Source organism: Mustela lutreola, chromosome 2 (assembly GCF_030435805.1).
Source record: "Mustela lutreola isolate mMusLut2 chromosome 2, mMusLut2.pri, whole genome shotgun sequence".
NCBI classification, from domain to species: Eukaryota; Metazoa; Chordata; class Mammalia; order Carnivora; family Mustelidae; genus Mustela; species Mustela lutreola.
In genome coordinates this window covers 7,895,921-7,923,131 of record NC_081291.1, presented here as the reverse complement: position 1 = coordinate 7,923,131, position 27,211 = coordinate 7,895,921, and the positions used below count along the sequence as shown (strand labels likewise).

The 27,211-nt window shown below is 51.6% G+C and overlaps 1 protein-coding gene across 4 annotated transcripts in view; it reads right to left on the bottom strand.

Moving 5' to 3' along the window:
• Nucleotides 1-2,775: 2,775 nt before the first annotated feature.
• Nucleotides 2,776-27,211, bottom strand: part of ILF3 (interleukin enhancer binding factor 3) — a 28,225-nt gene continuing 3,789 nt past the window's right edge. The window contains exons 2-20 of one of the 4 annotated variants that reach the window (XM_059159967.1): nt 18,742-18,840; nt 18,155-18,384; nt 17,820-17,997; nt 15,650-15,797; nt 14,102-14,193; nt 13,617-13,712; nt 12,809-12,920; nt 12,291-12,388; nt 11,611-11,722; nt 11,392-11,502; nt 10,648-10,847; nt 10,103-10,270; nt 9,527-9,664; nt 9,267-9,443; nt 9,020-9,173; nt 8,819-8,872; nt 5,086-5,451; nt 4,086-4,214; nt 2,776-3,453 (exon numbers count right to left, since the gene is read on the bottom strand). In XM_059159967.1, coding sequence (XP_059015950.1) covers nt 3,317-3,453; nt 4,086-4,214; nt 5,086-5,451; nt 8,819-8,872; nt 9,020-9,173; nt 9,267-9,443; nt 9,527-9,664; nt 10,103-10,270; nt 10,648-10,847; nt 11,392-11,502; nt 11,611-11,722; nt 12,291-12,388; nt 12,809-12,920; nt 13,617-13,712; nt 14,102-14,193; nt 15,650-15,797; nt 17,820-17,997; nt 18,155-18,384; nt 18,742-18,744 — 2,703 coding nt within the window. In that variant the 5' untranslated portion in view covers nt 18,745-18,840 and the 3' untranslated portion in view covers nt 2,776-3,316. Of the gene's footprint in view, nt 3,454-4,085; nt 4,215-5,085; nt 5,452-7,028; nt 8,374-8,818; nt 8,873-9,019; nt 9,174-9,266; nt 9,444-9,526; nt 9,665-10,102; nt 10,271-10,647; nt 10,848-11,391; nt 11,503-11,610; nt 11,723-12,290; nt 12,389-12,808; nt 12,921-13,616; nt 13,713-14,101; nt 14,194-15,649; nt 15,798-17,819; nt 17,998-18,154; nt 18,385-18,741; nt 18,841-27,211 lie in introns of those variants that run through there. The other 3 variants (XM_059159968.1, XM_059159969.1, XM_059159970.1) reach the window with 3 other exon arrangements.

The window sequence follows — 27,211 nt, the reverse complement described above, 5'->3', positions numbered from 1 at the left end:
AATTCCCTGCAAGGCCCTGCCCCTCTGATGTCATCTCAGTCCCGCCCCTCAACGTGTCCAGCTGTTCCCTCAGGCATGAGGCCTTTCTCCCTCCTGCCTCTAAAGGCTCCCGGGCCCTCTGGGGTAGTGTCCAGTCCTGGGTCACTGACCCTCATGCTCTATACACCAAGTTAAGTACCCTACCCGGATCAGCTTGCTGAGTAAGCCTGTGGACCAGTGGCTCTTCCTGCTGAGGCTCCTTGGCAATCTCTGCTCACGACTGAAAGATGCAGGACACCCTCCTCTGGTAGCACGCAGGCTGAAGCATCTCTCTGTTGCCCGCTGTGTCCCTGGCCCAGGTGGCCCTGGAGAAGCACCTCAGTGAGAACCTCCTCCAGGATGGCTTCTTGTGTGTAGAGGGCCACAGGCCCAGAAAGGCCTCGGTCAGCTCTGAAGGAGTGCCACACTGGCACCCAGGCCTCGTCCATGCTCAGTGTTGGCCACACTTTCCGAACCCAGCTTCCGGGGATAGCAGGTCTTGTGGGCTGTGACAGTGTTGCTGGCCAGCTGCATCACAGTGCCATTAGCACCAACGAGGTCCCTGTGAGGGTGCCAGGGGGTGTGTGCGCTCGTGAGCCGTCGCCTTGGGACAGGTCCCTGCTGTGCTAACCACATGATCCTGGCGGTGGCCGACAACCTCCCAGGGCTGTGCTGGCAGCACCAGGTAAAGCCTTCACCCAATTCTTTACTGGGCTGGTGTTCCTCAAAAATGTACATCCACGTCCTAACTGCTGTTAACCGTGACCGTGAAGGATCTCGGGCTGTGCTCACCCTGGGTTAGGGTGGGGCTGAAATCCAGTGACCTGTGTCCTTGTAAGAGAGGAGATCTGAGACACGGAGGCTCACAGGGAGGTCCTGTTAGGGGGACGGAGCCTGGGGGAAGGCTGTCAGAAGCGGAGGAACGCCCAAAGTCACAAGAAGCTGGCAGAAACACGGAAAGATCCTACTTCTCCCATACTGCTGTTCTTGGAAACGAATGTCGCTCATGTCAACACAACTTGGCCTGCCTTGCGGAGTGCTCAGGCCAGGCCCAGGGACCAAGACAGGCATCCATCCAAGACAAGCCACCCAAGGATCTGCCCTTTTCCACAATAGGAGCATTGCACCAAGTCACAGCTCCCTGAGGCCTCCACCTTCAGATGGCCTGGGAGTTTTTTACATGGCCTTGAGATTCCTGCCCTTGTGAAGGCCCAGTGTTCAGAAACTTCAGGATGGCGGTGAGAGATGCGTGCGGAGAACATGGGCCCACAGTTTGAAGGCATTTGGGAGGTGGGGAGGTGGGGCGGCGGGGCCTTCCCTTCTGTGGGTTTCTGGGTGCTACAGGCACCAACCACAGTCCACATCTCATTTCAACACAAGGTCCTACTGATCACAAGGAGCTCTTTGTCCCAGCCCCCTGGAAATGTCTAAGAGAGACAATGTGTCACAGATGTTGTCACATCTCATCAAAGTTTGGGTGGGGACCACCTCTCAGGTCTGCCTCCTCTCCACTAGTGCACACACACACTCAAGGGATGCCAGCTTACGGCAGGCTGACCCGGATGCTCGCGCTGCGGACCACAACTCGGGCGGGCATCACATCATCCCCCCCTCTCCATGAGCTGGACCACCCTGGGTCCTCCTCTGCTCCAGCGAAGGCAAAATTCTTCCCGTGTTTTCTTTTGTCTAGCACAGAACACCTTTCTCTCACCTCTCCAAAGCAGAGTTTCATCCTTTGAAGGAACACTGGATTGTCTGACTCAGCTGAAGAGTTCTGAGGCAAAAAAGCTTTGATCTTCTTCCAAAGCTTATGGCTAACCAAGTACAAGAGGCCGAGGGACTCCTCAGGGTTCAGAATTCAAATGAACCTGGTCTGAGAGATGGCAGAGAGACGGCAAGAGAAGGGTCCCTGCAGAAATGCAGCCCCAGGGCTCAGCCGAAAGGCTCTGCCGAGAAAGAGCTGAAGCCCGGGCAAAGGCAGTCAGGGCCCCCTCCCCCTGGGACAGGGCTGAAGCTGGAAAGCGCTGCTCTCACCGCAGGTTCCTCCACCTCCTCGAAGCTAGCTGACACTTCCTTATAGAACAGTCAGTAGCATCCTTGGTCTCTGCCCACTGGTTGACTGTGTCCCCCATACAAGGCAAAACTGCCTGGGATTGAGAAGCATCGCTCCAGGGAAACCTGCTAGAACGGGGCTGGGCTTCGACAAAGAGCCCCAACCACTCAGGCGCACTCTGAGCCTCTGGGCCGGGGCGGCACCAGGGAAGAAGGTGCCGCTGTCCGAGACACAGAACCACGCCATCCTGATGTAGAAGGTTCTATGGCTGGGTTCCCCAGATCCTGGGGCGCTTTAGCTAAATTCAATTGGCCTTTTTCAGTCAGGTTACACATACCAAACCTAGGACATTTCATTCCATGGTGACTTGAAACTGCACTTAAAACAACACCAGAATTCATGGAGCAGAAAAGCAAGCATGCGGAATTGTGTGATCAAATCCCCGAACACCAGCGTGGGCCGCTCATAAGCCACTCTGCACACCACCAGGAGCCCCCTGGGACACCAGGAATACGAAGTCCCACGTAACCGGCTAGCTGGCCCCAGCCAACCTTGGACTACAGGCATCTAGAGGCCTGGAGCTGGACCTTTTGGTGACAGGGGACTCCCCTGCTACCCCCGCCCTGCCTTCCCGTGCTGGGAACAGTGGAGGAACCTGCCCTTCACACTGCTGGTGGGTCAGACACCCAGGCCTACGACAGGCACAGAGTTTCTTTTTCTTTATTTGTCTACATTCAGCTTAATTCAGATGTACTGCCTGAATGATCCAGACATACAAAAAAAACCCCACTCTTTCCCACTGGTTTTTAAAATAAAATCTTCACTTATAAAACTGAAACACTAAAGCATTAAAATACAGAAAGCTCGTTTAACTCACTTCACAAAAGCATTAACAGATGATGTATCCCTTCTGTAGCTATTTAAAGACAAACTGAGTTAACACGAACACCAACCGTAAATAGACAGAGGGATACAGAACTGCAAGAACTCAAAACTCTACTCGGACAAAGTTGTGATGGCAACTAACAAACCATTGAAGACACGGAAGTCCCAAACACGGCTAAATATGGGTCACAGGACGGGCCACAGGGGTGACCAGCTGCACCTCACGACACGGCAACGTGGACAGGTTGGGGCGGAGGGGGCCTGGAGGGGCCAGCTGACATGTTAACTGTGATGCATAAAACTGAATCTTACAACGAGGGGTAAGTGCAGAAGGTACAAATCTTCACCCCTCGGGGGGCTTTATCTATACTGGTAGTTCATGCTGTGGTCTGCGTTTCTGCCGTAGCCGCCCTGTGAGGACTGGTAGGAGCTGGGAGGGCCGCTGTAATTCTGGCCGGACCCCGGGGAGTTGTAGTTTGATTGTGACGAGTAGCCTCCTGGGGAAGAGAGGGGTGAGTTAGAGGTGAGGGGCACGGGCCCTGCCCTGTGAGCAGAGCTCAGGACCACGGCCAGCACCCGAGCCGCGTTGTGTCCACATCGTGTCCACATCGTGTCCATTGGTGAGACCACAGCAGGAAGCAATACGGGCACGGCCTCTTGCTCACTGCCTTAACTGGGTCATCGGGGCTGGCAGTCACCAACACCCTGTGAGGCAGCCACCAGACCTGGTTCGTAAGCAAGCAGTGGGGATCTGTTCTGTACAGACCGCGGCAGCGGGAGCAGTGTCTGGGGGCTGCCCAAGCCCAAGGCTGTGCCTGAACCTCCCAAACCAGAGACCACACAGCAGACTGTCCGGGCCTTAGTGTTGCCAGCATTCTTCCATACAAAACATTTTCCCTAAGACCAGAGCAGCATCTGGACATCTGGCTTCTAAAACGCCAAGAAGGGGGAGGTATGCCTAAGCCTGTGTGCCCCCGTCTCCCTTCCTGTTCCCCCACACAGAAGCCAGATGGCAGGTGCCACCACAGCCCTGCCTATGCTACCCACCTGCCCACGCCAGGCTGTGCCCTTCATCACCGGACCTCCCCCCTCCGCCCCCGCACTGCACCACCTGCTGATCCAGGCCCACCTTGTTTGCCTTGGTATGAGGAGCCGCCCCCAGAACCGCCGCCGTAGCCCCCGTGTGACCCTGGGTTGTAGGACGACCCGCCTGAGCCGTAGCTGTTCCCGCCGCTCCGGCCTCCACTACCACTGTAGTCTGGGGGAGAGAAGATAGTGTGGTTAAGGGGCCTTTGCAAAGGCACAGCTGGGGGATGGTCCAAGGTTCTCATACTACGGCCCTGGAAGTGGCAGGCCCCGGGTTAAAACCACAGGCGTCCCGTCTGCTTCAATCTGGCACACACCAATTGGACTGAGAACTGCCAAGGGCCAGCTGTAGCCCTGCAAGGCCACTGTGCCCTGGGTCAGCCTGCTCACCAAGCCTGGAGGCCCAGGTGCATCCTGCCTTCCCACTTTCTCCTCCAACCCAAGCTTCCCAGCAAGTCAGGAAACACACAACAGCTCCCTTTCCTCCCACCCAGCTGTCACCAGGCACTCAGTGTCCCTTGGCCCCCCACAAAGAGAGCACAGCTTCTTTAAAGTCCCTGGCCTGCCTGCAGACCAGTATCCCAACACAGAAGACAAGCGCACACCTACGCCTTCCTAGCTTGGCCACCAGCTCAGCTGTGAACTGCGGGGGGTGTGCAGGAGGTGGAGGCCCAGGCAGAGCGGAAAAGTGACTCGGGCTCCTTGGGGGCCGGAGGCAATGCTGTCTCCAGAGCCCATCTCTAGAGGTCCCTTCACAGCAGCTGGCCAAGACTCGAACTCCACCCTCGTGCCCCAGCCTCAACCCACAGGCTTCCTTGGCACAGGGGTCTCTCCTAGTCCTGCTTTCAGAGAAAGCGACAGGAAGGGAACAGCAAGGATCTGGGCCAGGGGAACTCTGCCTCCAGGATTTTCCTAAAGCCCGCCCGGCTTCCTTCCAGTCCCTCAGCAAGAGGTCAGGGCAACGGCTGGGCTTCCGCCACTCCACGGGATGCGCCGCTGGCCTGGACCCCGGCCAGGCCTCGGGGCCCTGGAAGCCAACTCACTGAATTTGCTCTCGTAGCTGTAGTCTGATCCGCCCCCGCCCCCAGGGGAGCTGTAGGAGTTCGAGTAGGAGGAGTAGTTGCCTTGTCCATGGTTATAGCCCTTCTGCTTGCCCTGTGGGGGGCCATAGTTGCTGTACTGGCCCTGGCTGTAGGACTGCTGCTGGCCTTGGTGGGACTGGTAGCCTGAGCCGTAGGAGGGCTTCTGCTGGCCCCCATGGGGCTGCTTCTTCCCAGCGTGTTTCGGGGGCACTGGTGAGTTGTAGTTGTCGCCTTGGTAGTAGGAGCTGTAGCCAGAGGAGCCACCACCGCCCCCGCCGCCGCCACCACCGGCATTCCCTGAATGCCCTCCGTTGCTGTAGAACTGACCTAAACAGGAAGGCAGCGGGTCAGGCGGAGAGTGGGGGACACGGGTTTGGGGGGGAGACAGGGAGGGTGGCAGCTGTGGGTCCTGAAGGCTGACCCACAAGCCCGTGGCCCGGGCCGGGGCGGAGGGACAGAGGCAGGAGAGCGAGGAGCTGTGGCTCCAGTCCTTCAAGCAGCCCGGTCTGGATGGGTCCAGCCTTCAGCGCCACTCCCCCAGCAGCTGATGACAACAATGGATCCTTGCCAAGCAGCAGCAGGACAGCGCGCCCACAGCAGCTTTCACAGCGGATGTCAACATTACAATGAGATGAGCTCTGAGCGCGAGATGACATTCAAGACTAGCCGACTGTTACCCAAATGTCCCCAACGGTGACAGGGAAAGCAAAGCCCCAGAGAAGCAGCTGGTCACCCCCACCATCCCCACCCTGCTGTGCTGGGAAGAGGCTCTGCAGTCACAGGCCTGCGGGAACCCCGAGAAATGGCTCTCTGACAAGGCCCCGGAAACGGGTGTCATTCCCGGACGAACAGCTGGTCTGACATGGCTCTTGGAGGAGTAAACGGAGAGTCAGTCAAGTGACCTGGGGCATCTCCCCGGTGTGACCTGAGCAAAGGTAGGACTTAAGGAGTGATTCTCATGGCGGGAAAGGAGGCTGGCTAAGTAGCTGGGGTCTGAACATCCGAGCCAGGCCTCCAGCTACAGCCGCAGACAGCCCCCCCAGAGGGCCCCTCTGTTCCCAGCACAGCTGCCAGGGGCAGGCAGACCGAGCGTGAATTGACAAGCGTGCAGGGAGGCCGCCACATTCTCAGACCCTGAAACTGAGAATGTCACAGCAAGACCCTCCCTCTGGCCCTACGTGTCGGTCCCATCCCACGAGAACAGGTATGTCCGCACCCTGCCCCCACCAGACACTCAGGTGGACCGATGGGGGATGGGTCAGCTAAGCAGAGGTGGGAGGAAGGGGAGGCCGGGCCACGTGAGGGCTCTCAAGCCCAGCAAAGCAATCCCCAGCGCTCACACGTGGGCAGTGGGGCTCCTGGCTCCTGGAGCAGGTACGGGGGCCTGTGGGCACACCTTTGCTGGTTGGTGCCGCCTCTTGTCTACAGACAGCCGGTGGCTACCCCGCTGTGCCCGGGGTAGGCGGCAGGGGGAGGGATCCTCCCATACAGCCCTTCCTTCCTTCCCATGTTTAGCACCAAGGGTCCCCCTGCCTTCTGGGCAGCGTGAATTTGGGCATCATCGATTGCCTCGCACCTGCGGGAGATGTGCACCCCACACTGCCAGGTCCTGGGCTGTTGAACAGTAATTTGGATAAAACTGATCTGTTACATCAGTTTACTCGCTTCAGGCGGCCTCCTCCACCCCTCCACCCGCCCCCATCAAAAAGCCAAAACACCAAGGAGAGAGACACGGTCCACAATGCGAGAGCGCACACATGCGAAGGCCTGGCAAGGGGGCTGGAGGACAGGAGGTCCGCCTCAGACCCCCTCTCAGAACCCCGCCACCTCAGCCGCCCCAAGGCCTGAACTGAGCACCTCAGCGCCCCTCCTCAAGCACAGGAATGAATGAAGACGCCGAGTACTGAGGACTTGTTACTTTAACATGTATTGATTAAAAAAAAATAAAGGGAAGGAGAAGTTTTCAACGTCATTTCAGGATAACTATTTCCTGGTATAAAAAGACATTATTCTCAAACAATAACTTTCTAAAAAAAAAATACATCATGCAAAGTTTTAAAAAGTTTCACTGAATGTTTCAAACCTCTGGGAACAAATTATATAGTAACTGTTTTGACCATTTTTTGCCTGAAGAAACGCAAAATCTTGCAAGTCAACGCAAAGACAGGCTTTGCCGCACAGGACTACTGTTGACCAGAGCTCATCCGTGCTCTTTCCAGAAGGGCCTGCCACTGGGAAAAGTTAGAAACCCCAGCCTGCACCTTAAGGTGAGAGGGCAGAAGATTCCAGGCCTTCTGGAATCTATCATAGCTGCACACCCAGCAGCACGGACCCTGTGAGGCCGGCTCCTCACTGGAGAATTGGGCTACATATTAAGTCTTTCTGCTTAATTATTTTGAAGCCCCACTATAACAAATAAATTCTAGAATCCCATGCATTTGCAGCTGTGATCAGGACTTGCAAAATTCCACGTTCTCTCTCCCTTAAAGCCTGTCTGTTTCCTGCACTAATAATGGAAGCACAGTTTTGATACCTTTGAGAGTTCACCTCTAACTAAACCAGCCACAAAATACCACACCCCCAAACAAGAACCCACCAGAGCATTTACAAAAGGCGGGAGAGGTTAACTTAGCACAATGTACAATTCCCAATGTTCCCAACGTTTTACAAGCTTATTTAAAAAAAGGAAGAAAAAAAAAAAAAAACAGTTGCTCTGGATTCAGATGTGATAAAATCGTTTTCATTACTGTCAAAGGCATCAACCAGATGTGGGAATTTGTTAAAAGGTTAAAAATTCATACAAAACCTGCTGTAAATTAAGACAAAGGTAGATTAAAATGCATCATTATCTGTCTCTTAAATAAAGTAATGCTTTCCATAAAAAGCAAAGGTGGGCTTTTGCCTTGATGCTGACCAACGCTGACTCTAGAATTCTGTGCAATTCTGCACAAAAATGCGTTCTCTGAAAATTGCTTTCCACTTATTGTGAACTTCAATATGACCAAGTTCAAAGGCAAATCACGATAAAAACTGCCATTGTCTTAAATTCTGCAGGCTAAGAGTTTCAGACAAGCTGCGGTGACAAGCCACGGTTGAGAAACCCAGTGAAGCACAGGGGCACAGCACGGACACTTTGGGTTTTGGAGTTCGAGAAAATTGGAGTAAAAAGTTGATTTTGTGTGCAATACTTTTAGATGCTCTAGGAAGACCCAAAATCATGATAGCCGTAGCAGTCTGTGAAAAAGTCACCTACAAAAGGGGGAGACAGAGCAGAGAAAAAAAATTAGAATTCTTTTGAAAAATGGCACAGAGCGCCACATTTGAAATTCATGTTTTAGATTTCTCTGCTCCTGTAACCCCCCAATGAAGGCTCCTTCTCAAGACAAGAGCTGTGCACTGTCAGGAAAAGCATCATCACAGGACTGGTGCTTCACATGGCTTAAAGCAGAGAAATTTAAAATTCTGACTCTTAAGGAAATTTTAAGGCACACAAATGCGTGTGTCAACATTTAAAGCACAAATTACACTTTTGCAGCACAGGGCTGGAGGACCATCTGCTCTAATTACTGAGAAAAGCTGTGGGCCACTCAACCTCAGGGAGGCTGCTACTGGTGGGCCGCCCTCTCCTAACTCAGGCGTGGGAGCTGAGCTGTAGCTTCTCCCCAACCTCAGACAAAGAGAAACACACACTTACTGTAGCCTGCTGTTGCCGAGTTGCCTCCGTACCCGTAGCTACCATACCCAGCGCCTGGAAAGGAACACACAGGGTCACGGGGGTGGCAGATGAGTCTGCCCTGCCCCTGCCTCTCCCACCGTCTCGGCCCAAACCCAGGGCCCCACGTGCTCCAGGGAGCCAGTGGGGTCCGCGGGGACGACACAAGGCCAGGCTCCTCACCAGCATTCATGTAGCCTCCATGGTTGGCGCCACCAAATCCTCTCCCTCGACCTCGACCTCGGATGTTCCCTCCTCTTCCCCGCCCTCGAAGGTTCGGGGGCGGGGGCACTTCGTTGTGCATGGGGCCTCCCATGCCAAACCCAGGGTTATGTGGCTGTGGGGAGAGAACAGAGACGGGCGGCGTTCACCTCGCACTCCGACCGCAGAACTCGGGCTAAGGCCAGAGACGGCGAGGCCGACCGCTTACCTTAGCAGCAAATTTCGGTCCCCCCCTGACGGGCACAGGGGCTCTCTTCTTCTTGTTGGCCTCCAGGGCGAGAGGAGCATCTGGGAACAGCTTTTCTAGTGCGGCAAGAGCGGCATATGCTTTTGCCACCTTTTTGTTCGAGCCAGCACCCTGAAATTTCTGTCCATCCACCTCGACCTGGGAAGAACAGACACGTGTCAGAATGGCCCCGTGCCTCCCCCCCAAAGCAGGAGTTAACTCCTGGGGAGCTGACTGCTCACCTCCATGACAAAGCGCTTGTCGTGGCTGCCCCCGGTCTCGGAGATGAGCTCGTACTTGAGGCCACGCCTCTTTTCGTTAAGTTCCATAACAGGGTTCTTGCCATGCTTGGTCAGGATCGGCCCCTGCTGTTTTACGTTCTCAGGGAAAGCAGAAAAGAAAACCAAAAAACTCAGCTAAGGGCTTTCCGGCACGTGGAGGAGGGCAGCTGCCCCCGACAGGACAGAGGCCCTCCGCTCCACCTTCCCTGCTGTCACTCACTTCCCTCGCCTCCCGGCCTCCGGAAGTCAACGGAGGGCGTCCAGCAATGCGACCACCTCCACGGGCACCCTATCTCTGGGGAATGTCCTGACTTCGGCTGACGACCACCCCACTGCAGCCCCGGGGGCTGGGCCGGCATCAGCAGGGGCCCTCGTGGTGGCGGCTCAAAGGCTCACCCCCGACTCCCTGTGTAGGCCCCTGGACTGGAAGCTACCGTTGCGAGGGAAGTAACGAGAACCAGCAACCACGCTGGCTCCCAGGACACAGAGCTGCCCGCGGCATCCCGTTGGGCATGCCGGCCCCCACCACGTGCTCACCTCGGCGGTGGGATCGGAGGGGAAGGCAGTGCTGGGGGTTGAAGCAGCTTCCACCACAGGCGGAGGGGCCAGCACGGCCGGCTTTGCTTCCGTCTCTTCAGCAGAGTCCTCCCCCTTGCTAGAGTCTCTGCCTTCCGCGCCGGTAGGCAGGCCCATGTCCTGTAACACCTGTCAGAGGGACACCCACAAGACTCACCAGTTAGGGATGGGGACTCAAGCACCAGGGTCATCTACGCAGACCTCGCCCCCTCCCCCGGATCCGGAACCAGCAATTGGAGGCTGTCCCCCACCCCCCAGATCCCCGACGCCCAGCTACATTCAGGGACTCTCTGCCTGTCAACCACAATGATGAAGCTATCCTTCTACTTGTGACTTGGAAGACATTTAAAAACTACTTATCTCCGTGTTCACACGCCCTCCCTAAGCTCGGTGTTGTCCACACTGAGGGTTTCTATGGCCCAGGACTGCTCGACAGGAGCTCTAATGCACAAGCACTTTGCTGCACGGTGAACGAGCATGCAGTGCCTGACCCCACCCATGCTTACCTTAACGGCCACGTGCAGCTTGGCGGTCTTCTTGGATGGCCCAGAGGCCTCAAATGAGTTGCCATCCACCTCCACAGACATGGTAAAGATGGGGGCGTGGACCGGGCCCGTCTGGGAAACCAGCTTATACTGCAGCCCCGGCTTCAGCTGGTTGAGTCTCATGAGTGCATTCATAGCTTGGGGAGGCTCTGCCTTCTCCTCTGCAGAGACAGAACACCAGCAGGGTTCCAGACCATCAGTTGGCGTTCCCTGGGCTGGGGGGAGGAATCACCCCGAACCCGCTCCTGTGGCACGGCACGGCAGGGCACAGCACGGCGGCCTGGAAGCCTGCCCTGGCCAAAGCCTCCCCCACACTGCTCCCAGAACGTCCACCCCACCTGCGTGCCAGACCCACACTATAGTCTGTCAAGGACGGTTGCCCTATCCTGCCTGAGAAAACTAAGGCAAAAAGCAAGCATCTCGGGACGCCTGGGTGGCTCAGTTGGTTGGGCAACTGCCTTCGGCTCAGGTCATGATCCCAGTGTCCTGGGATCGAGGCCCGCATCGGGCTCCTTGCTCGGCGGGGAGCCTGCTTCTCCCTCTGCCTCTGCCTGCCATTCTCTCTGCCTGTGCTTGCTCTCTCCCCCTCTCTCTCTGATAAATAAATAAAATCTTTAAAAAAAAAAAAAAAAAGCAAGCATCTCACCACTTTGGGACTTAATTGAGCCTGAAGACACGCTACGGACTAGAAACAAACACCAGTACCTTTCTTCTGAATCTTCTTCTTCTTTTTACTGGGAGACTTCTCCTCCCCATCTTCTTCCATCGGGCGTTTCATGGGCGTAATGGCATAGGTGGTGCTGGGGGGGATTTGAACTGAAGGAAGAGATCACAACAAAGAAGGCTGAGACTCCCTCCCGTGCTCCTGCCAGCAGATCGCGCCAACGCCAGCAAGCTGGGGCCAGGCCCCCGGGGCGAGCTTACCTGTGTAATCCACTGGGTTTTCATTCTTTGGTTTCTTGGGCATCTTAGAAGGCAGAGGGTCCATACCCAGAACTTTATGGAGCTGGCCAAACGCAGCAAGTCGCAGAGCATGCTGGAGAAGGGGAAGAGGACCTGACTCAGCCGCCCTGTGCTCCCCACCAAGGTGTGTGTGCTCGCTAATGCCTTCTGGAATGGGTGGGAGCTGAGGGGATTGCTAACGGTCTCCCCTACAACAGCAAGGGGTCCCCTAACAGCCAGAGGAGGGCCTGACTGCCAGGGCCCAACCTTGCTGTGGGGGAAGGCCTGCCTGTGACCACCCCCCTCAAGAGGAATACAGGAGACCCCAACCTGGGGACTGGTTGCCACACGGAGCCACGTGGTGGGTCTGCAAGGGAAGGACCCTGGAGCAGTGCACACAGTAAATACATCTCCCCGCTGAACTCGGTGTCCAAAAATAGCACTCGAGCAGGCTGAAGGAACAGGAGACAACCACGCGTGGCGCCAAGGGAAAGAAGCAGCCCAGATTGGGGCGCCCTGTATCAGGCACAATCCCTTCTCCTTCGGTCCCCAACCTGAGCCTACATGTCCAGTGGCTACCCTGAGAATACCCAGTAACGGAACTGGAAGCCAGTGATTACAGACTGGGTAAGGGCTCACGTTGGCAATGGCGATGACTATACCTGCGCACTCTGTGTGATATCTTCCCGTTGCTGTCTGTCTAGATGCCCAATAGCATCAGTGGCTTCTTTTTCACAAGGGTCATAAATGCCAGAACCATCTGAAGGCAGGAAACAAGGAAGATATGCAGAGGATTATCTTTTAGCATCTCGGAAGAGTTGTGCTGGCTGAGGGGACCAGGTGCGTTACCCCCTACGCCCCATCCACACCCAGCTCTGGAAAACACGCTGAGCTCGGTGACCCACTCGGCGTCCAGCCCGTGAGAGAAATAATTCACGTGTCTCAGAGCAAGGAGCTCGCGTGGGAGTGGGTCACCATCGCCCCGGATCCGCCCTGAGTCACAGCTGCGGAGCCGGCACAGGGCTGGATATGATGGTGCAAGAGGGGAGTCGCATGCTTCGGCCCTAGGGGGACACGGGGCTGCTGCTGCCCTAACCCGGTCAGGGGAACCACCAGGAAGTGGCCTTGGGGCCTCAATCCCTGTCCTTTCCCTGCAACCTGCAAAGCACAAGGCCCCAACCTGGCATCACGATCCCCGACGCCAGGCACTCCAGCACTCTCCGCAGGGCCTCGCCGGCACCCATTGGTCTGTTGGCTGTGCCGATGGATTTCTCACAGAGAAGCTCAAGGGGCTGAAAGGCAAGAGGGACAGTTAGCACCACTGTCCAGGAAGCGATCAGCCGACGCTGAGGAGTTGTCACTGGGTATGTTTTTTGGGGGGCAGGGGTGTCTAAGCCCTCCAATTTCACAAGTTGGGGGTGGTCAAAGCCCTCAAAGATCACAAGATAAGGATGAACCAAAGTCAGGACAACTAGAGCCCGGCTTGGTGACTTTTCCTTAAAAGAATGAACACTAAATCTGTCAGACTATGTGAGCTAAGAGGCAAAGCAGAAACTGTTACCTAGATACTTATACATTTATTACGCAGCCACTTCAAAATACAAAAACCAATCTTAACTGTGGGCTGTTGACAGACAGGCAGCTGGCCAGAATTGGCCTATGGGCCCCACTCTGCTGACCAGCATCCACGAGAAGCTATAAAAATGCTTCTTCACAGTAAATGTGCTACCTGGCCAGCGCCCTTCCCTAGGCTGAGCTACGTGTCCACCATGGCGGGCGGTGGGGGGTGGGGACGGACATCCTGGTCTAGCTCTCACCCCTTGCCCGAGGTGTGGCACAAAGTAGTTCTCAATAAATGGCTAATAAGGGATGCAGTGGCCATGGCCCAGAAGGCCACTCCAGTCCAGTTACTGTAACATATTCCTGGGATACGGGAGAAATCTCTACACACACAAACCCCAAGTGTCCACAGCTATAAGGCGCCTTACCCATCCTCTGAGGGGACCCCAGGTGGGCACGCGGGTACACAGGTCCCTCAGGACCCGGATGACAATGACACACGACTTCAGCCCGTTGGCTCTGGCCTAGAGAACAAAGCACAGGCTCTTTACACCAAGGAACCTCCCTTAAATACAAGGCAAACATGAAAAACACAAGTCTCAGGGTGCTACTTTGTCAAGGGTAAACGGTGAACGGTCAAGACCATCAAGTGTGCGGTCAGCAGAGGTTTCACCGGGTGGACAAGAACAATGTTACTCTTGGCACAAAGCAGCAGCAGCCCACCTACTCAGTCACAAGCCTCCTTTGGGGACGTCAAATTTGTCTAAGCGCGCTCCGTTAGCAACTGCACGCCAGCAGGTGCTAAGTTCGGCACGGCGGTCTTCAATGTTACCGAAACTTTATGGTGAAAGTTAGCCAAGTTAAAACTTAGGAATTCTCTACCAAAAGACAAATAGAAGAACAAAATGCAAACCTGGAACCACTTGGCGTGTCGGAGGGACGCCAAGGCAGCAAGGCATTTCTGCCTGTCCAGAACGTCCGGGGGATCGTTGACTGATAGCGTTTCTATTCATGGATGGAATAAGAAGACAAGGTACAGTTTGACCAAGGGGTTTCTGTCAGGTGGAAAGGGGATGTGGCAGCTTCCTAAAGGGCAGCTGAGGCTCCCAGAATCTCAAGTCATCTCCACCCTAGACCAGGGAAGGAGAAGCTCGAGTGCATTTAACTCTGCCCTGAGGAGATCGTAAAAATCGGAGGCCCCTCCAAAAAACAAAAACAAAAACAAAAACAGAAGTGGGAAGTTACTCTAAAAGGAATAATCCCATGGAGGGGAAGGGGACAGATAGGTGGATCCTATCTTCTAATAGACAATTACCTTGCTTCCTCCCCATGAGCTCCCAATAAATTAGCTATGCTAAAAATTTCAATAGCAAAAATCCCCCCCCAAAAAACAAAACCAAAAACCAAAAACCAAAAACAAAAAACCCCAAAAACAAAAAAAAACCCAAAAAATAAAAACAAAGCAAAAACCCCCCAAAAACAAAAACAAAAACACCATAATAGGTGGGGGGAGTGGAAATGAACTCCCTCTCTGCTTCCCACAACGGCCATCCCCTGAGGCATCTGCAGCAAAGGGGACCACCTCCGCCCACCAGGCGGGACTGCCCTAGCCCCAGCCCTTGACAGAGAGAGTCCTGTTGGTCAAAGGTCCAGCGTCCCTAAATCGATAATTGGAATCAGGTATGAGAACCAAAGGTAATCAAAGAATAGCAACAAGGGCGCAAGGTGTGAGCCTCTGCTGCAGCAGAACTGGGGCGCATCACCTCCGCCCCCCGCGTGTCAGGGGTTTAGATAAGGCCTGCGACCTCCGCTCTGCGCTGCGAGAGCTCAGATTAAAAACAGTTTACACGCAGAAGAGACACCAGAGGGGCCCTTGGTGGCCTCTGAATTACGAAAGCGTTATGAGCCTCTGAGATTTTTGGTTTTGCAAATTACACAACTGTTTACAACTTTATCCAAAACTCAGTAGCAGCTCTTTGCATTCCAGTCCCGGCAGCTGATTATAGCGGCCCCTGGAAGCGGAGGAGCGAGGCGGCCCCTGGTTCTGCTGCAACACAAGCTGTCTGCACGACTCCAACATGATGTTCATGCAGAAACCATCTGGTTGTCTTCCAGAATTTACAAGCCATGTAAAATCACCAGGGACACACTTTTCCAAGGCCAGAGAACGCTCAACAGAAAAACCAAGTTAACACTGATGAGAACACTCAAGGATTCAGATAAAAAAAAAAAAAACAACAACGGTGCAATCCTCTAAGAAAAGTGCTACTCACTTTTAGTGCAACTGTTTTGTCAAACTCCCAAGTGCTGAAACTGCACGGGAGACGGGGTCTCAGAGTACAGGTGGTCAAAGCTACACCAACAACCTTTTAGCAAAGCAGTCTAAAATTGAATAGCACGTTTGCCTGGTGAGGGCACACCAAGTTTCCACAGTCCTGCTGGCCTTTCTCAGCCTCCCTACCTCCAGCTAATACTTTCTCCATTTCTTCTCTGACAACGGGGGATGTCAGATGGATGGTCAGGGACAACGGAGGCTCTTTTGTGTTTTTTATCACAATTGCAGCATCGTCAACAGACTGGAGTATTTCGTACTTGTCTTCTGTGACCGCCTACAAAAGAAAACGCAACTTTCAAACACACTTCCTCCCCAAGGCAGGCCATCAACAGCTCTGCCTTGTGGGTTACCCCAGCACACGTGGCAGCTTCTTGGATGGAGATGGGATAGCGGTGCCTTCATCTAGGGGATCGGGACCTCCTTCCTGCCCACCAGGTCTCTGGCCATTTTCTGGGTACTCCAGAGCCGAGGTCTCTAACTACGCAGAGAAGTCATTTTTCACGGGGAGCTTCACAGTGCAATACCTCAGGGTCTGGGAGAAGGAGACAAGGGTGTGAATCCTCATTGTGTCGCGCGGGAGTTGTGTAACTCTGGGCAAGTCACTTGATCTCATTGAGATACTGGTTTCTAATGTGTAAAATGGAATTCGTGACAAGACCTACACCACCAGGCTGCAGGAGGCTTACACCGACACCATGTGCAAACACAACCCCCAGTCCAGAGGAACCCACTGCTGGGGGCGGGGGGCAGCCATCAGTGTGGAAAGAGACGGTGTAGTAAGTGATTTGTGTCACAGGACGCATACACAGAAAAGCATGTACTTGCTGCTAATGCATGTGTCTATAAAATGACGTTCACCTGGCTTCTGCTTTCTCCTTTATACCAGCTTATGTGCCTTAATCAAGAAAATTCAAACTATCATGGTTTTTGTGAGGGGAAACATAAAGGCATTATCACGTTGAGGAGAGGACAAATGCAGACTGAAGAACCGGGGGTTTTTCTCCACCTCAGCACCAGGGACCCCCTGGGCTATGGGAACAGCCTCCGGCCTGCGGACACTGAGCACCCACCTCTGGCCCCCACCCAGTGGATCAGCAGCACCCCACTCCCCCTGCCGTGACAACCAAAACTGTCTCCAACTCACCAAATGTCCTCTGTGAGGGCCAAAACCGCCTCAGTCAAAAACCACTAATCAATAAAAACACACTCTATTTGTATCTTTCTTGAAAGACTTTACAAAAAGAGAAAAGAAGTCTTTCCTTTGGAAACATTTACAACAACGCAATTTTCATCAACAAATATACTTTATAGACAGGGATTAAAATTAACATAAAAATGACCACCAAAACAGGAAAGTTAGGGCTTCATCAACCTGAAACCTGGCTCTCCAGAAGTACCCACTGTACTGCATCAGCTCCACACTCAATTCTGACCTCTATCCCAAATCCCAAGTCATCAGGCACATGGGGAAAAAATAAAAAATCTATATTTACATTTGAAAACGAACAGTGTCTTTCCCTAAGGAATTCCACTTCTTGGTTTGGTTTTGTTACTTATTCTTCTGCTAATCCTGTTGCTGAATTGAGGGTGAATGTGTACCAAGGAGTTAGCACACAGTGGTGACGCACGGAGGTCCTGAAACCCCCGGACCCACAACCAGGGGTCCTGGGATCAACTACTCAGCTCCTCGCACCCCAGTGACATCTCCTGAAATACTCGGACAACAAAACCCTATCTTAAAGGATCATTACGGGGAGGAAACGTATAAACACATATAAATAAATACATAAACATAAGAATACCAACAGCATGCCTGACCCAGAGTCTGGTATAGTAAATAGTAAATGCACAAGAAATATTGAGGGTATTATTTATGCAACACTTTGGTAATGAAACACAAAGGCTGGTTTTTAAAAAGCTCTTGTGTCCAGTTTCGGATCAGGGAGGAAGAGTTAATCATTGTACCTTCTACCCAACCCTCTGCATACTCGCCCATCCACCCCATTGGATGGAGCGTGGACTTAGGGCTGCAGTCTGGTACGGCCCAGCACACAGTAGGCACCGAGTCTTTCCCGGCTGACAGCGCCTGGGCCCATGGTGGTCAGTCAGGCGCCGTCCCAGAACCTCAGCAGCCCTGCAGCATCCTGCCGTCACCTCGGGGTCAGGCGTGCTCAAGCACATGCGAGGGGGGCTTTGCGGCGCGTCTCCCGATGCACAGCACAAGTGGCCTCTCTTCTGTCCCGCTGTCCTCGACAAGCGTGACCCGACCCCACCCCGGGGAGGCAGTCACACTCACAGCGAGCTGGATGGCCAGGTTGTCAGCCACCTTGTCCAGGAGGGCGGTTGTGGGCTTCTCCTTACAGAGCAGCACCAGCTCTAAATCCAAGTCCCCCTTGAGCAGCAGGCCCTTTGCCACGAGGCCCACGCGCATCACGCCGCGCAGGGTTCTGGTCATGTGCTCCGTCTTCTGCTCCCTGAGGGACACACAATGCATGCTCAGTGAGGGAGTCCACGCAGCCAAAACCCAGAGTCCCTGGAAAGGCTGGAGTTTCTTAGAAAAGGAGACGCTCACTCCGATGCTGGCCAATCTCTCTTGGAAGGCTCCCCACCCTCCCGGAACCTCACACGTACCCAGCCCCTTCTTTGGCCTCGTCCTCTGGGGGCACGTCCACATTCTCGGACTCCGCGTGCTCACTGCTGCCTTTCTCCTGCTCATCTATCCAGTCGGACACGGCCTTGAGCGCCCTCTCTGTGTGCGACACCATGTTCTGGACCGCCTCCAGTTCCTCTTGGGTCGGATAAACAGAAGAATGCTTTGCCATCACATGGCGGTCGTCATTCACAAAAATTCGCATTGGACGCTGGAAATGTGAATACTCGGTTTAAAACCTTGCACAGACACCACACCCCCCTCCGGCTATCTTTCAGGCTGCCCAACTCAGAATTCTGCCTTATCACTTGTGTCAGAGTAGGCTGAGAAGCAGGACAACCAGATGGAACAGCTGTTCATTCTGGAGGCAGCTGAGAGGGGCCACACTCAACCTAACCTAAAACATTTGTATGTGTGTCTGTATCTGTATGAGTGTGAACTCTGACACGATGTAGTAGTATTTTGTAATTCAAAAAGTCTAATGAAAAAACAGGAGAATCAAATGCCTTGGGGAAATGCCACATCTCTGAATATCATGAATAAAGAAGTATGATTAAAAAAAACTTACCATCTTTACTTCTTTTTTCTGTAGTGTCTGGAAATCAAATGTTTGCTTATCTTTTCAAATTGTGACAGATTTCCTTGGTGTTATCAATACTTCAACTATCTATAAGATCAGAAAATCTTTTTAGTTTCAAATATTTCACAGATGGATGAATTTTAGCAGCCAGACGCTGAACAGGATGAAGGTCAGTGGTGCAGCCACAGGAAGGGGCCCTGTTAACCCAGGACACATTTTTATTCCAAGTAGTCACTGCTAAAACAGCTAATTATAAAATCCCATAAAAATGAAAACAGACCGACTTCCCACCCACATCCAGTAAATTTTCTATTTCATCTCCTTTCATCTTTTTTTAATGTAAAATATGCCAGTTTTTACAAATAAAGAAAAAAAATAAAAACCTATGAGCCTCCAATAAATGTTCAGCAAACTCTTGGTGCTTGAAGAAGGAAAAAGAGAAGGAGCGAGCTCTGGTCTTTGAAGGTAATGAAAAAGATGGGGGGGGGGCGCCTAGGTGGCTCAGTGGGTTAAAGCCTCTGCCTTTGGCTCAGGTCATGGTCTCAGGGTCCTGGGATCGAGCCCCACATCGGGCTCTCTGCTTGGCGGGGAGCCTGCTTCCTCCCTCTCTCTCTGCCTGCCTCTCTGCCTACTTGTGATCTCTGTCAAATAAATAAATAAAATCTTTAAAAAAAAAAAGAAAGAAAAAGACAGAAGGAAAGCAGGAGACAGAAAGCCAGTTTCTGTACTGGAAAGGCAAGAACTTTCTGCAATATCAGGTGGACGTAACCAAGGCTCCACGTGGCCACACCTGTGCGTTCCGTTTTGGAGGCCGAGAGAACGCAAGTGTGTGACAGAAGTCCTCAGGACAAGCACAGCTGTAATTACCATCTTGGGCTCTAAATAACAGGCTGACTACAACCTACTCAATTCCCACTCTGTGCAAACAGTCTGGTCCACACTGAAATCTTCCAAATGAGTAAACAACAACAACAAAATCCATCAGAGTAATATACAAGAGAAGAATGCGCGCCTCCCATCCAACCACACAACAGCCAGCTCCTTCAGTCTTGGTCAGTCACCAGCCAGGGCAGCAGGCCCCATTTGGAAAGGCACACATTTCAAGGACAAACCTGGACGTGATGGGCCAAAACAAGAATTTCCCACAATGCTTCAAAACTACCTAACAACCTAACTGCAAATCTGCAGGTTTCAAAGTGGAACTATAAAGCTGAAAGGTGGAATTAGAGGGGGCTACAGATAAGCAGGGGTCAAAGGCTATGCTGTGGGAGGGCTGGGGAGAGGAGTGAATCTCTGGGCTCCGCTCTGTCACCAAATGGGAGCTTCCGCACACACCTAGGCTTGCCTGTCCAGCCACTAGCCATGTGGCCCTCAAGTTTCCCTGCAGCTTCCTTCTACACCTGTGACACAGATACGGCCCCTCTACCTTTGCAGGAGGATTGAAAATTAAACAAGTCAACCCACAGAGAGCAAGCAGCACAAACCCCATGAACCCTTCACAACGGCACCAATTTCTTCTACCAACAAGATCTCTATTTGCCAGGTTGCCCTGGGCGGCTAAGCAGTGACTGACACACAAAGTGCATCCCGCATGAAAAAGTTCCCATTCCTTCACTTGGGAACATGGATATCAAGGCTGGGTTCAAAAAGAATGCTTTACCTGTTAGGTAGTATTTAAGATAAATTACGGTTGCAAGTACATTCCTGGTATCTGCTCTACAACATCCCAGGGAGGCAGGCGGTGGAGATGCGGACGGAGATAAAATGGGCCGGTGCAGTGCTGACCGCCGCCGAAGCTGGGAGACGGGTATGTTGGGATTCACTTGTGATGTCTGAAAACTGCCATTCCGGTTCTTTCTTTAATTGCAGAACGGACTTACATACTCCTAATAAAAGCGCAGCCACAACACATCATTCAAAAATTCAACCAACACTCAAGATACCCAGAATCTCAACCGAGAAGCGGATTCCGAGAAATCACAGCCCACAGCCCATGTTAGACGGGCCCCACTCCTGGCCACGTCGACGCCGGAACCGCATCCCACTGAGTAGCGAAGGCTGATGCTCCAACCGTGCTGATTTACTCAACATGTATTTAGCACGTACTTTCTTCAGACGAGGCCCCAGGGTTGGCTTCCAGGACAGGGACAGACACCTCAGACAAGGGCCTTGCCCCTGTGGACCTGGCTGGCTGGCACAATGTAGAGAAGAAACTCCTGCCTTCCGAGACCAACAAGGTGCCAGGAGCCAACGTCTCACTGCACACTCACCAGCTCTTCATGCTACGCTCCACCGCCACCACGAACATCAAATGTGGAGACTTTAAAAACAACAGAACTTAAACCAAGGCTTCAGAAGGCTAAGAGTTTTTCATTCCAGGTTTTACAGACCTGATATTGTCTAACTTTCTAAAAGGAGCTCCCCAGAGAGATGGCTAATTCAGCCCCTCACCACGGAACTGTGGGAGCCTGGTCACTTGCATATCAGAAAGCAAGGAAGCAGGGTGCCTGGGTGGCTCAGTCGTTTAACGCCTGCCTTCAGCTCAGGTCATGATCCCAGGCTTCTGGGATCGAGGCCCACATCAGGGTCCCCGCTTGGCGGGAGACCTGCTTCCCCCTCTCCCACTCCCCCTCCTTGTGTTCCTCTCTCTTGGTGTCAAATAAATAAATGTTTAAAAAGCAAGGAAGTGCTTGGACATTAACACAAGTCCAAAGGACAAGGAGTTGACTTGTAAAGGTTCCCATCAGCTACATTTGGAGCAACGGAATACAAAAGAAAAAAAAAAAAAACATAAAATGCGGGGCGCTTGGGTGGCTCAGTGGGTTAAGCTTTCTGCCTTTGGCTCGGGTCATGATCTCAGGGTCCTGGGATTGAGCCCCACTTGGAGCTCTCTGCTCAGAAGGGAGCCTGCTTCCCGTTCTCTCTCTGCCTGCCTCTCTGCCTACTTGTGATCTCTCTCTGTCAAATAAATAAATAAAATCTTAAAAAAAAAAAAAAAGAAAGAAACAAAGAAACATAAAATATTGCCGTATGTATGAAGTTCCAGAACAGCCAAACTGCTCAGCAGTTGCCCTGGACAGGTGGTGGCAGGGACACCTGGGAAGGGTGCTTTCAGAGTGATGGTCATGGTCTACATCTTGGTAGGGATGGAGCGTACGCAGTGGTCAAAACTAAACGGTATACTGAACATGTGTGCATTACTTAAAAAAACAAAACAACAACAAAAAAAAACCAACTATAACTAAATACTGGACTCTAGTTAATACTTAGATAGAGACCCCAATTTTCGGCCACTCTGAAAGGCATCATAAGGATAAAGTGGATTATATGGCAGAGGCATTCAGTAGATGCATATATAAATAAATGTGAACTGAACAACGACCAGAACAGACGGAGAGATGATGTATGAGACAAAACCGGAGCCAAATGTCACGGCAGAACCTAGGCTATACCCACAGGCAGCCGCTTACTTTAGAACTGTCACCTTTGGTGTATATTTGAAAATTTTCATCCTAAAATGTTATAAATATATAATCAAAACTGATTCCGCACCAAAAATGTACATAAAAGCTCGAGTCTGTCGTCGCACTTAATAAAACCCCCAGAACCTCACTTGCCACCACAGGAGGGGCCATCCCAGCTCCCTACTCTGAAAATGGTGAAGAGCAACTGAAGCCCACCCACAGCTGAGGTGGGCATCGCAACTCAGAATGAACGCCATCCGACAAAGAGAAAACAGGAGTAGAAGATCACTCTTCTACCAATGGGTAAAAAGATACTGTGTCACGGGGCGCCTGGGTGGCTCAGTGGGTTAAGCGTCTGCCTTCAGCTCAGGTCATGATCCCAGGCTCCTGGGCTCACCGGGGAGTCTGCTTCTCCCTCTCCCTCTGCCTGCCACTCCCCCTGCTTATGGGCACAGGCAATCGTTCTCTTTCAGGCAAATAGATAAATAAAATCTTAAAAAAAAAAAAAAAAAAGATTGTGTCAAAGGAAATGAGCCCACCGAAAGTACCTCACAGACATACACACGCCCCCAAATGCACCTGCCATCCTGCATGGAGGCCTCCCTCTGCTGCCTTCACCATTAAAACTCGAACGTGGGTGTGCCTCTGCTGCACGCGGCTGCAGCCCCTGAGCTTCCTCTGTTCCAAGCAGCAGGCCCCAGAAGGAACCCCTGAAGAGACCCACTGGGCTGTGGCTGGCCGTGACCACCACACCTGACCCCAACCTGTGGAACATTCAGCCCCGGAGCCCTCCTCCTTTAGACCGGGCCTTGGTGGTGATGCCTCCTGACTCAGGGACACAGAATTATGTGAGCTAAAACAAACACTGAAAACTGGAGACAATGCTCCTTTGCAGGCCAGCAAATCCAGTCTCCGTTGTCTCTATGAACCCGGATCCGTCATCCCAGCCGGCTTTTTCAGAAGCCAGCTGCTCTGGTCTTGAATACCAGGGCATCCAACTCATTAACAGACATAGGGGTCTTCTGGGCAAGCAGAAACCTCCTTTCCAAGATTTTTAGCGAAGAACACTGTTGGTGAGAAGCCCCCAACCCCGACCTACCCATAAGCAACACTCCACTGGCCCCTGCCAATCAAACTTTAAAAAGAAGCCACTCCAGCAACCACCTTTATGATTCAAAAATGGGGCATAAGGAAGCCCAATTTTTACCAGTCCAGCTTCTCTGAAAAGAAACCAAAGCAAGGAACAGCTGGAGAGTGAAGAACTGGGGTTTTAAACGTGAACTTTGTGTGGCTGGGGATGTTCTAACAGGGATCAGGTTTCTTCTCGAATCCAGCCACGCACAACATGCAGAGTTACGGAAGTTTAAACCACAAAACCTTTCTCCTGCAGTGTGATGACCACATCTCTGACCTCTTGCTAATTAGAATGTGACATATGGGGACGCCTGGGTGGCTCAGTTGGTTAAGCAGCTGCCTTCGGCTCGGGTCATGATCCCAGCGTCCTGGGATCGAGTCCCACATCGGGCTCCTTGCTCAGCGGGGAGCCTGCTTCTCCCTCTGCCTCTGCCTGCCATTCTGTCTGCCTGTGTTCGCTCTCTCCCCCTCTCTCTCTCTGATAAATAAATAAAATCTTTAAAAAAAAAAAAAAAAAATGAATGTGACATATGTGGCACTTGCTGTTGGAAAAAAAAAAACACGCCCATCAGCATGCATGGATCAACAACCGTTTACAGAATGAATGGACAGGTGTAGTGGCAACACCCTCACAGGTACAGCCCCGCCTATCTTCCAGAGCTGATACCTCCTCTACCAGTGTATTTCCCGGAGTTCCTACCACTGTTCCAGAGACTCTGGGGAACTGTCTTGAAACAGATGCTCCTCTAAGAGACTGAAGAATTAGGCTCTGACATGTGCAAGGATCCACACTCCATGTCCAACTGCCCCATCTCTGGAGCTGTCCTGCCCTGGCATGTGAGGTGAAGTAATAGACATGTGCTCCTCTCTAGTGACGCTACAAACCTCTACAGACTGACATCATCAAGGACACACGAAAAGTAAGTTTAACAAACCATTCAGTCAAAAGACACCTATCTAAAATCTGGTTATGAATGCCACTCTGAGAGATTTTAAAATCCAGCACAGATCTAACACCTAGTACAGTGATTCCCAAATCTGTCTGCAACGGTATTTTTACTGATCCACAAGAGATATAAAGTTAGGAATAAAGATTTTCACAAATATTTTCAATTTTAAAAAGCACATCTTTTTTCCTCAAGAAAAGATGGATACAACGTACACTAATTACAAAGATATTTTTCTTGACTAAATAAAAAGTTGACAAATACAGATTTTTTTCCCCTTAAAAGGTTTCTGGAACTCCACTGTTGAGACCCCGGGCTCTAGGGCCACTGGTACTGTAGAGCACTCACGGATCTTGGGAGACAGAAGCCCCAGGTTTGTGCCTACCAGGGCTCTCCAACCTAGCACCTATGGGACCTTCCAGCAAATTACCTACCTATTCAGAGCTGGGTCAAACACTAGCTAAGATAAGAGTTGCAAATAGTAAGGATAAAAGGTGACTTTATGGAAAGATACTTCATTGACCATAAAACCACAAATGCAATGTATTAAAGGAGGAATTGCAATGGCTCTTGGATGAACCAACAGAAATGTTTTTTAAGTCTGCCTGTGAGAGGACCGGACAGTAAAGTGTGTACCATGACTCCCAAGTGGGAATTGCCAAACCTCCTTTCCAACATCCTCTTCAAGAGGCAAAGGGGCGAAGTAAGTTAGTTTAGGAACTCTTCCACACCTGGCTGGGGAGGGGGACACACTCCACGCTGTGCAACCCTTCCTTGTTGGATTTTTTAAGGAGACTCTACACCCAGCACGCAGCCCAACGCAGGACTTGAAATCAAGTCCTGAGCAGAGATCAAGCGTCAGATGCTTAATCACCTGAGCCAGCCAGGTGCTCCTGATTTTTAATTTGGCATGCAATTTGTTCACTTCCCCCAAAGCATCCTCCACTCCAACCAGTGCAAAGAAAATAAGACCATTCCTCAACAGATGTGTCGTATACATGCGAATTCACAAACACGAATTATTTTAGTGGGTGAGGGCGGCACTTCTCGGTTTTTACAAAATTTTATTTTATTTAAATTAACATAGACTGTATTGCTAGTTTCAGTGATTCATCAATTGCGCGTTAACACCCCGCGCTCAGTACATCATGTGCCCTCATTAATGCCCACAGCAAAGTTACCCCCTCCCTCTTCCAAGGGCCACCCTCTTTTATTTTATTTTATTTTTTTTTTAAAGATTTTATTTATTTATCAGAGAGAGAGAGCACAGGCAGACAGAATGGCAGGCAGAGGCAGAGGGAGAAGCAGGCTCCCCGCTGAGCAAGGAGCCCAATGTGGGACTCGATCCCAGGACGCCGGGATCATGACCTGAGCCAAAGGCAGCTGCTTAACCAACTGAGCCACTCAGGCGTCCCAGGGCCACCCTCTTTTAAATAAAACTTTTTTATTTTGAAGTAACTGTAGCTTCACATGCAGTTGTAAGAAATAACAGAGATCAAGTGTCCTCTGTAATCACCCCCCACCCTCGCCCTCTGCAATGGTAACATCTTGCAAACTACATAGTATAGTATCACAACCACAACAGACATGGATACAGTCAGACACAGGCCACTGCCAGCCCCACAAGGATCCCTCCTGTTGCAAGTGACTGGCCACACTCCCCTTCCACACACCCCATATGCCTAACCCTAAAAACCACTAATCCATTCACCATTCCTATAATTTTGGCACTCCAAGAATGTTATGTATGTGGAACTGCGGAGCATGCAACCTTTCAGCATTGGCTTGTTTCATGCAACATAACTGCTTCAAGACTCATCCAAGTTTTGTTATCAACAGCTGCTGCTTTTGGTTGGTGACAGCATTCCAGAGTATGGAGGCACCACTGTTTAACCATTACCCGCTGAAGGGCATGGCTTCCCGCTCCTGGCTATCAAGAATAAAGTTACTATGAACATTTGTGTATACATTTTTATGTGAACATGAACATTCATTTCTTTGGGATAAAAGCCCAAGAGTGAACTTGCTGGGTCACGTGGTAGTTGCCTATATGGTTTCCCAAGAAACCTCCAAGTGTATTTCCAGAGCCGAGATTTTAAAACAAATTCAAGTTAACCTCATCAAAATCAACTGAGTTCACCTTCTCTCCACTCCTGTCAGCTCACGCATCGCCTCTGTGCTGCTCTGGTCACTGGTGAGCCCTCACCGGGAAGCCTTTATGCCTTCCTGCAGACATTCTGCACAGGTCACCCACAGGACAAATGCTTATTAAGGCCTGCTACGAGCCATGGGGCTGGGATGGTTATTTCCACATTGTTAACATTTGGACTGCTTTTCTGAATTATGAGTACAATTATGGTATGTACCAAGGATTATTAACTAGCAAAAAATCTAAATGCACCAAGAAGAAGCCAACCTAACTTGCAACATTTTATTCTTTACACATACATAGACTCAGGTAAGAAAAGGAGTCCAAAGGAAGCAACAGAAAACCAAGTGGCCTGGACGATTATCCCAGTAAGACCGAGCTTGAACCACAGTCCTAATGAAAACAGTAAGAAGGATGGCTCTTTGGGACGTTCAAGGAAAATTACAATGGATCTCAAATTGCAAACAGCATCACTTCTCACTAATCACCTAAGATTATAAAAATAATTTGGGGGGGTGCCTGGGTAGCTCAGTGGGTTAAAGCCTCTGCCTTCAGCTCAGGTCATGATCCCAGGGTCCCGGGATCAAGCCCCACATCGGGCTCTCTGTTTAGCCAGGAGCCTGCTTCTCCCTCTCTCTGCCTACTTGTGATCTCTGTCAAATAAATAAATAAAATCTTAAATAATAATAATAATAATTTGGGACAAATTTACATACTCTCATAAGAGGATGCATGCTCCATTTTGTGACTAAATGATCCTCAGT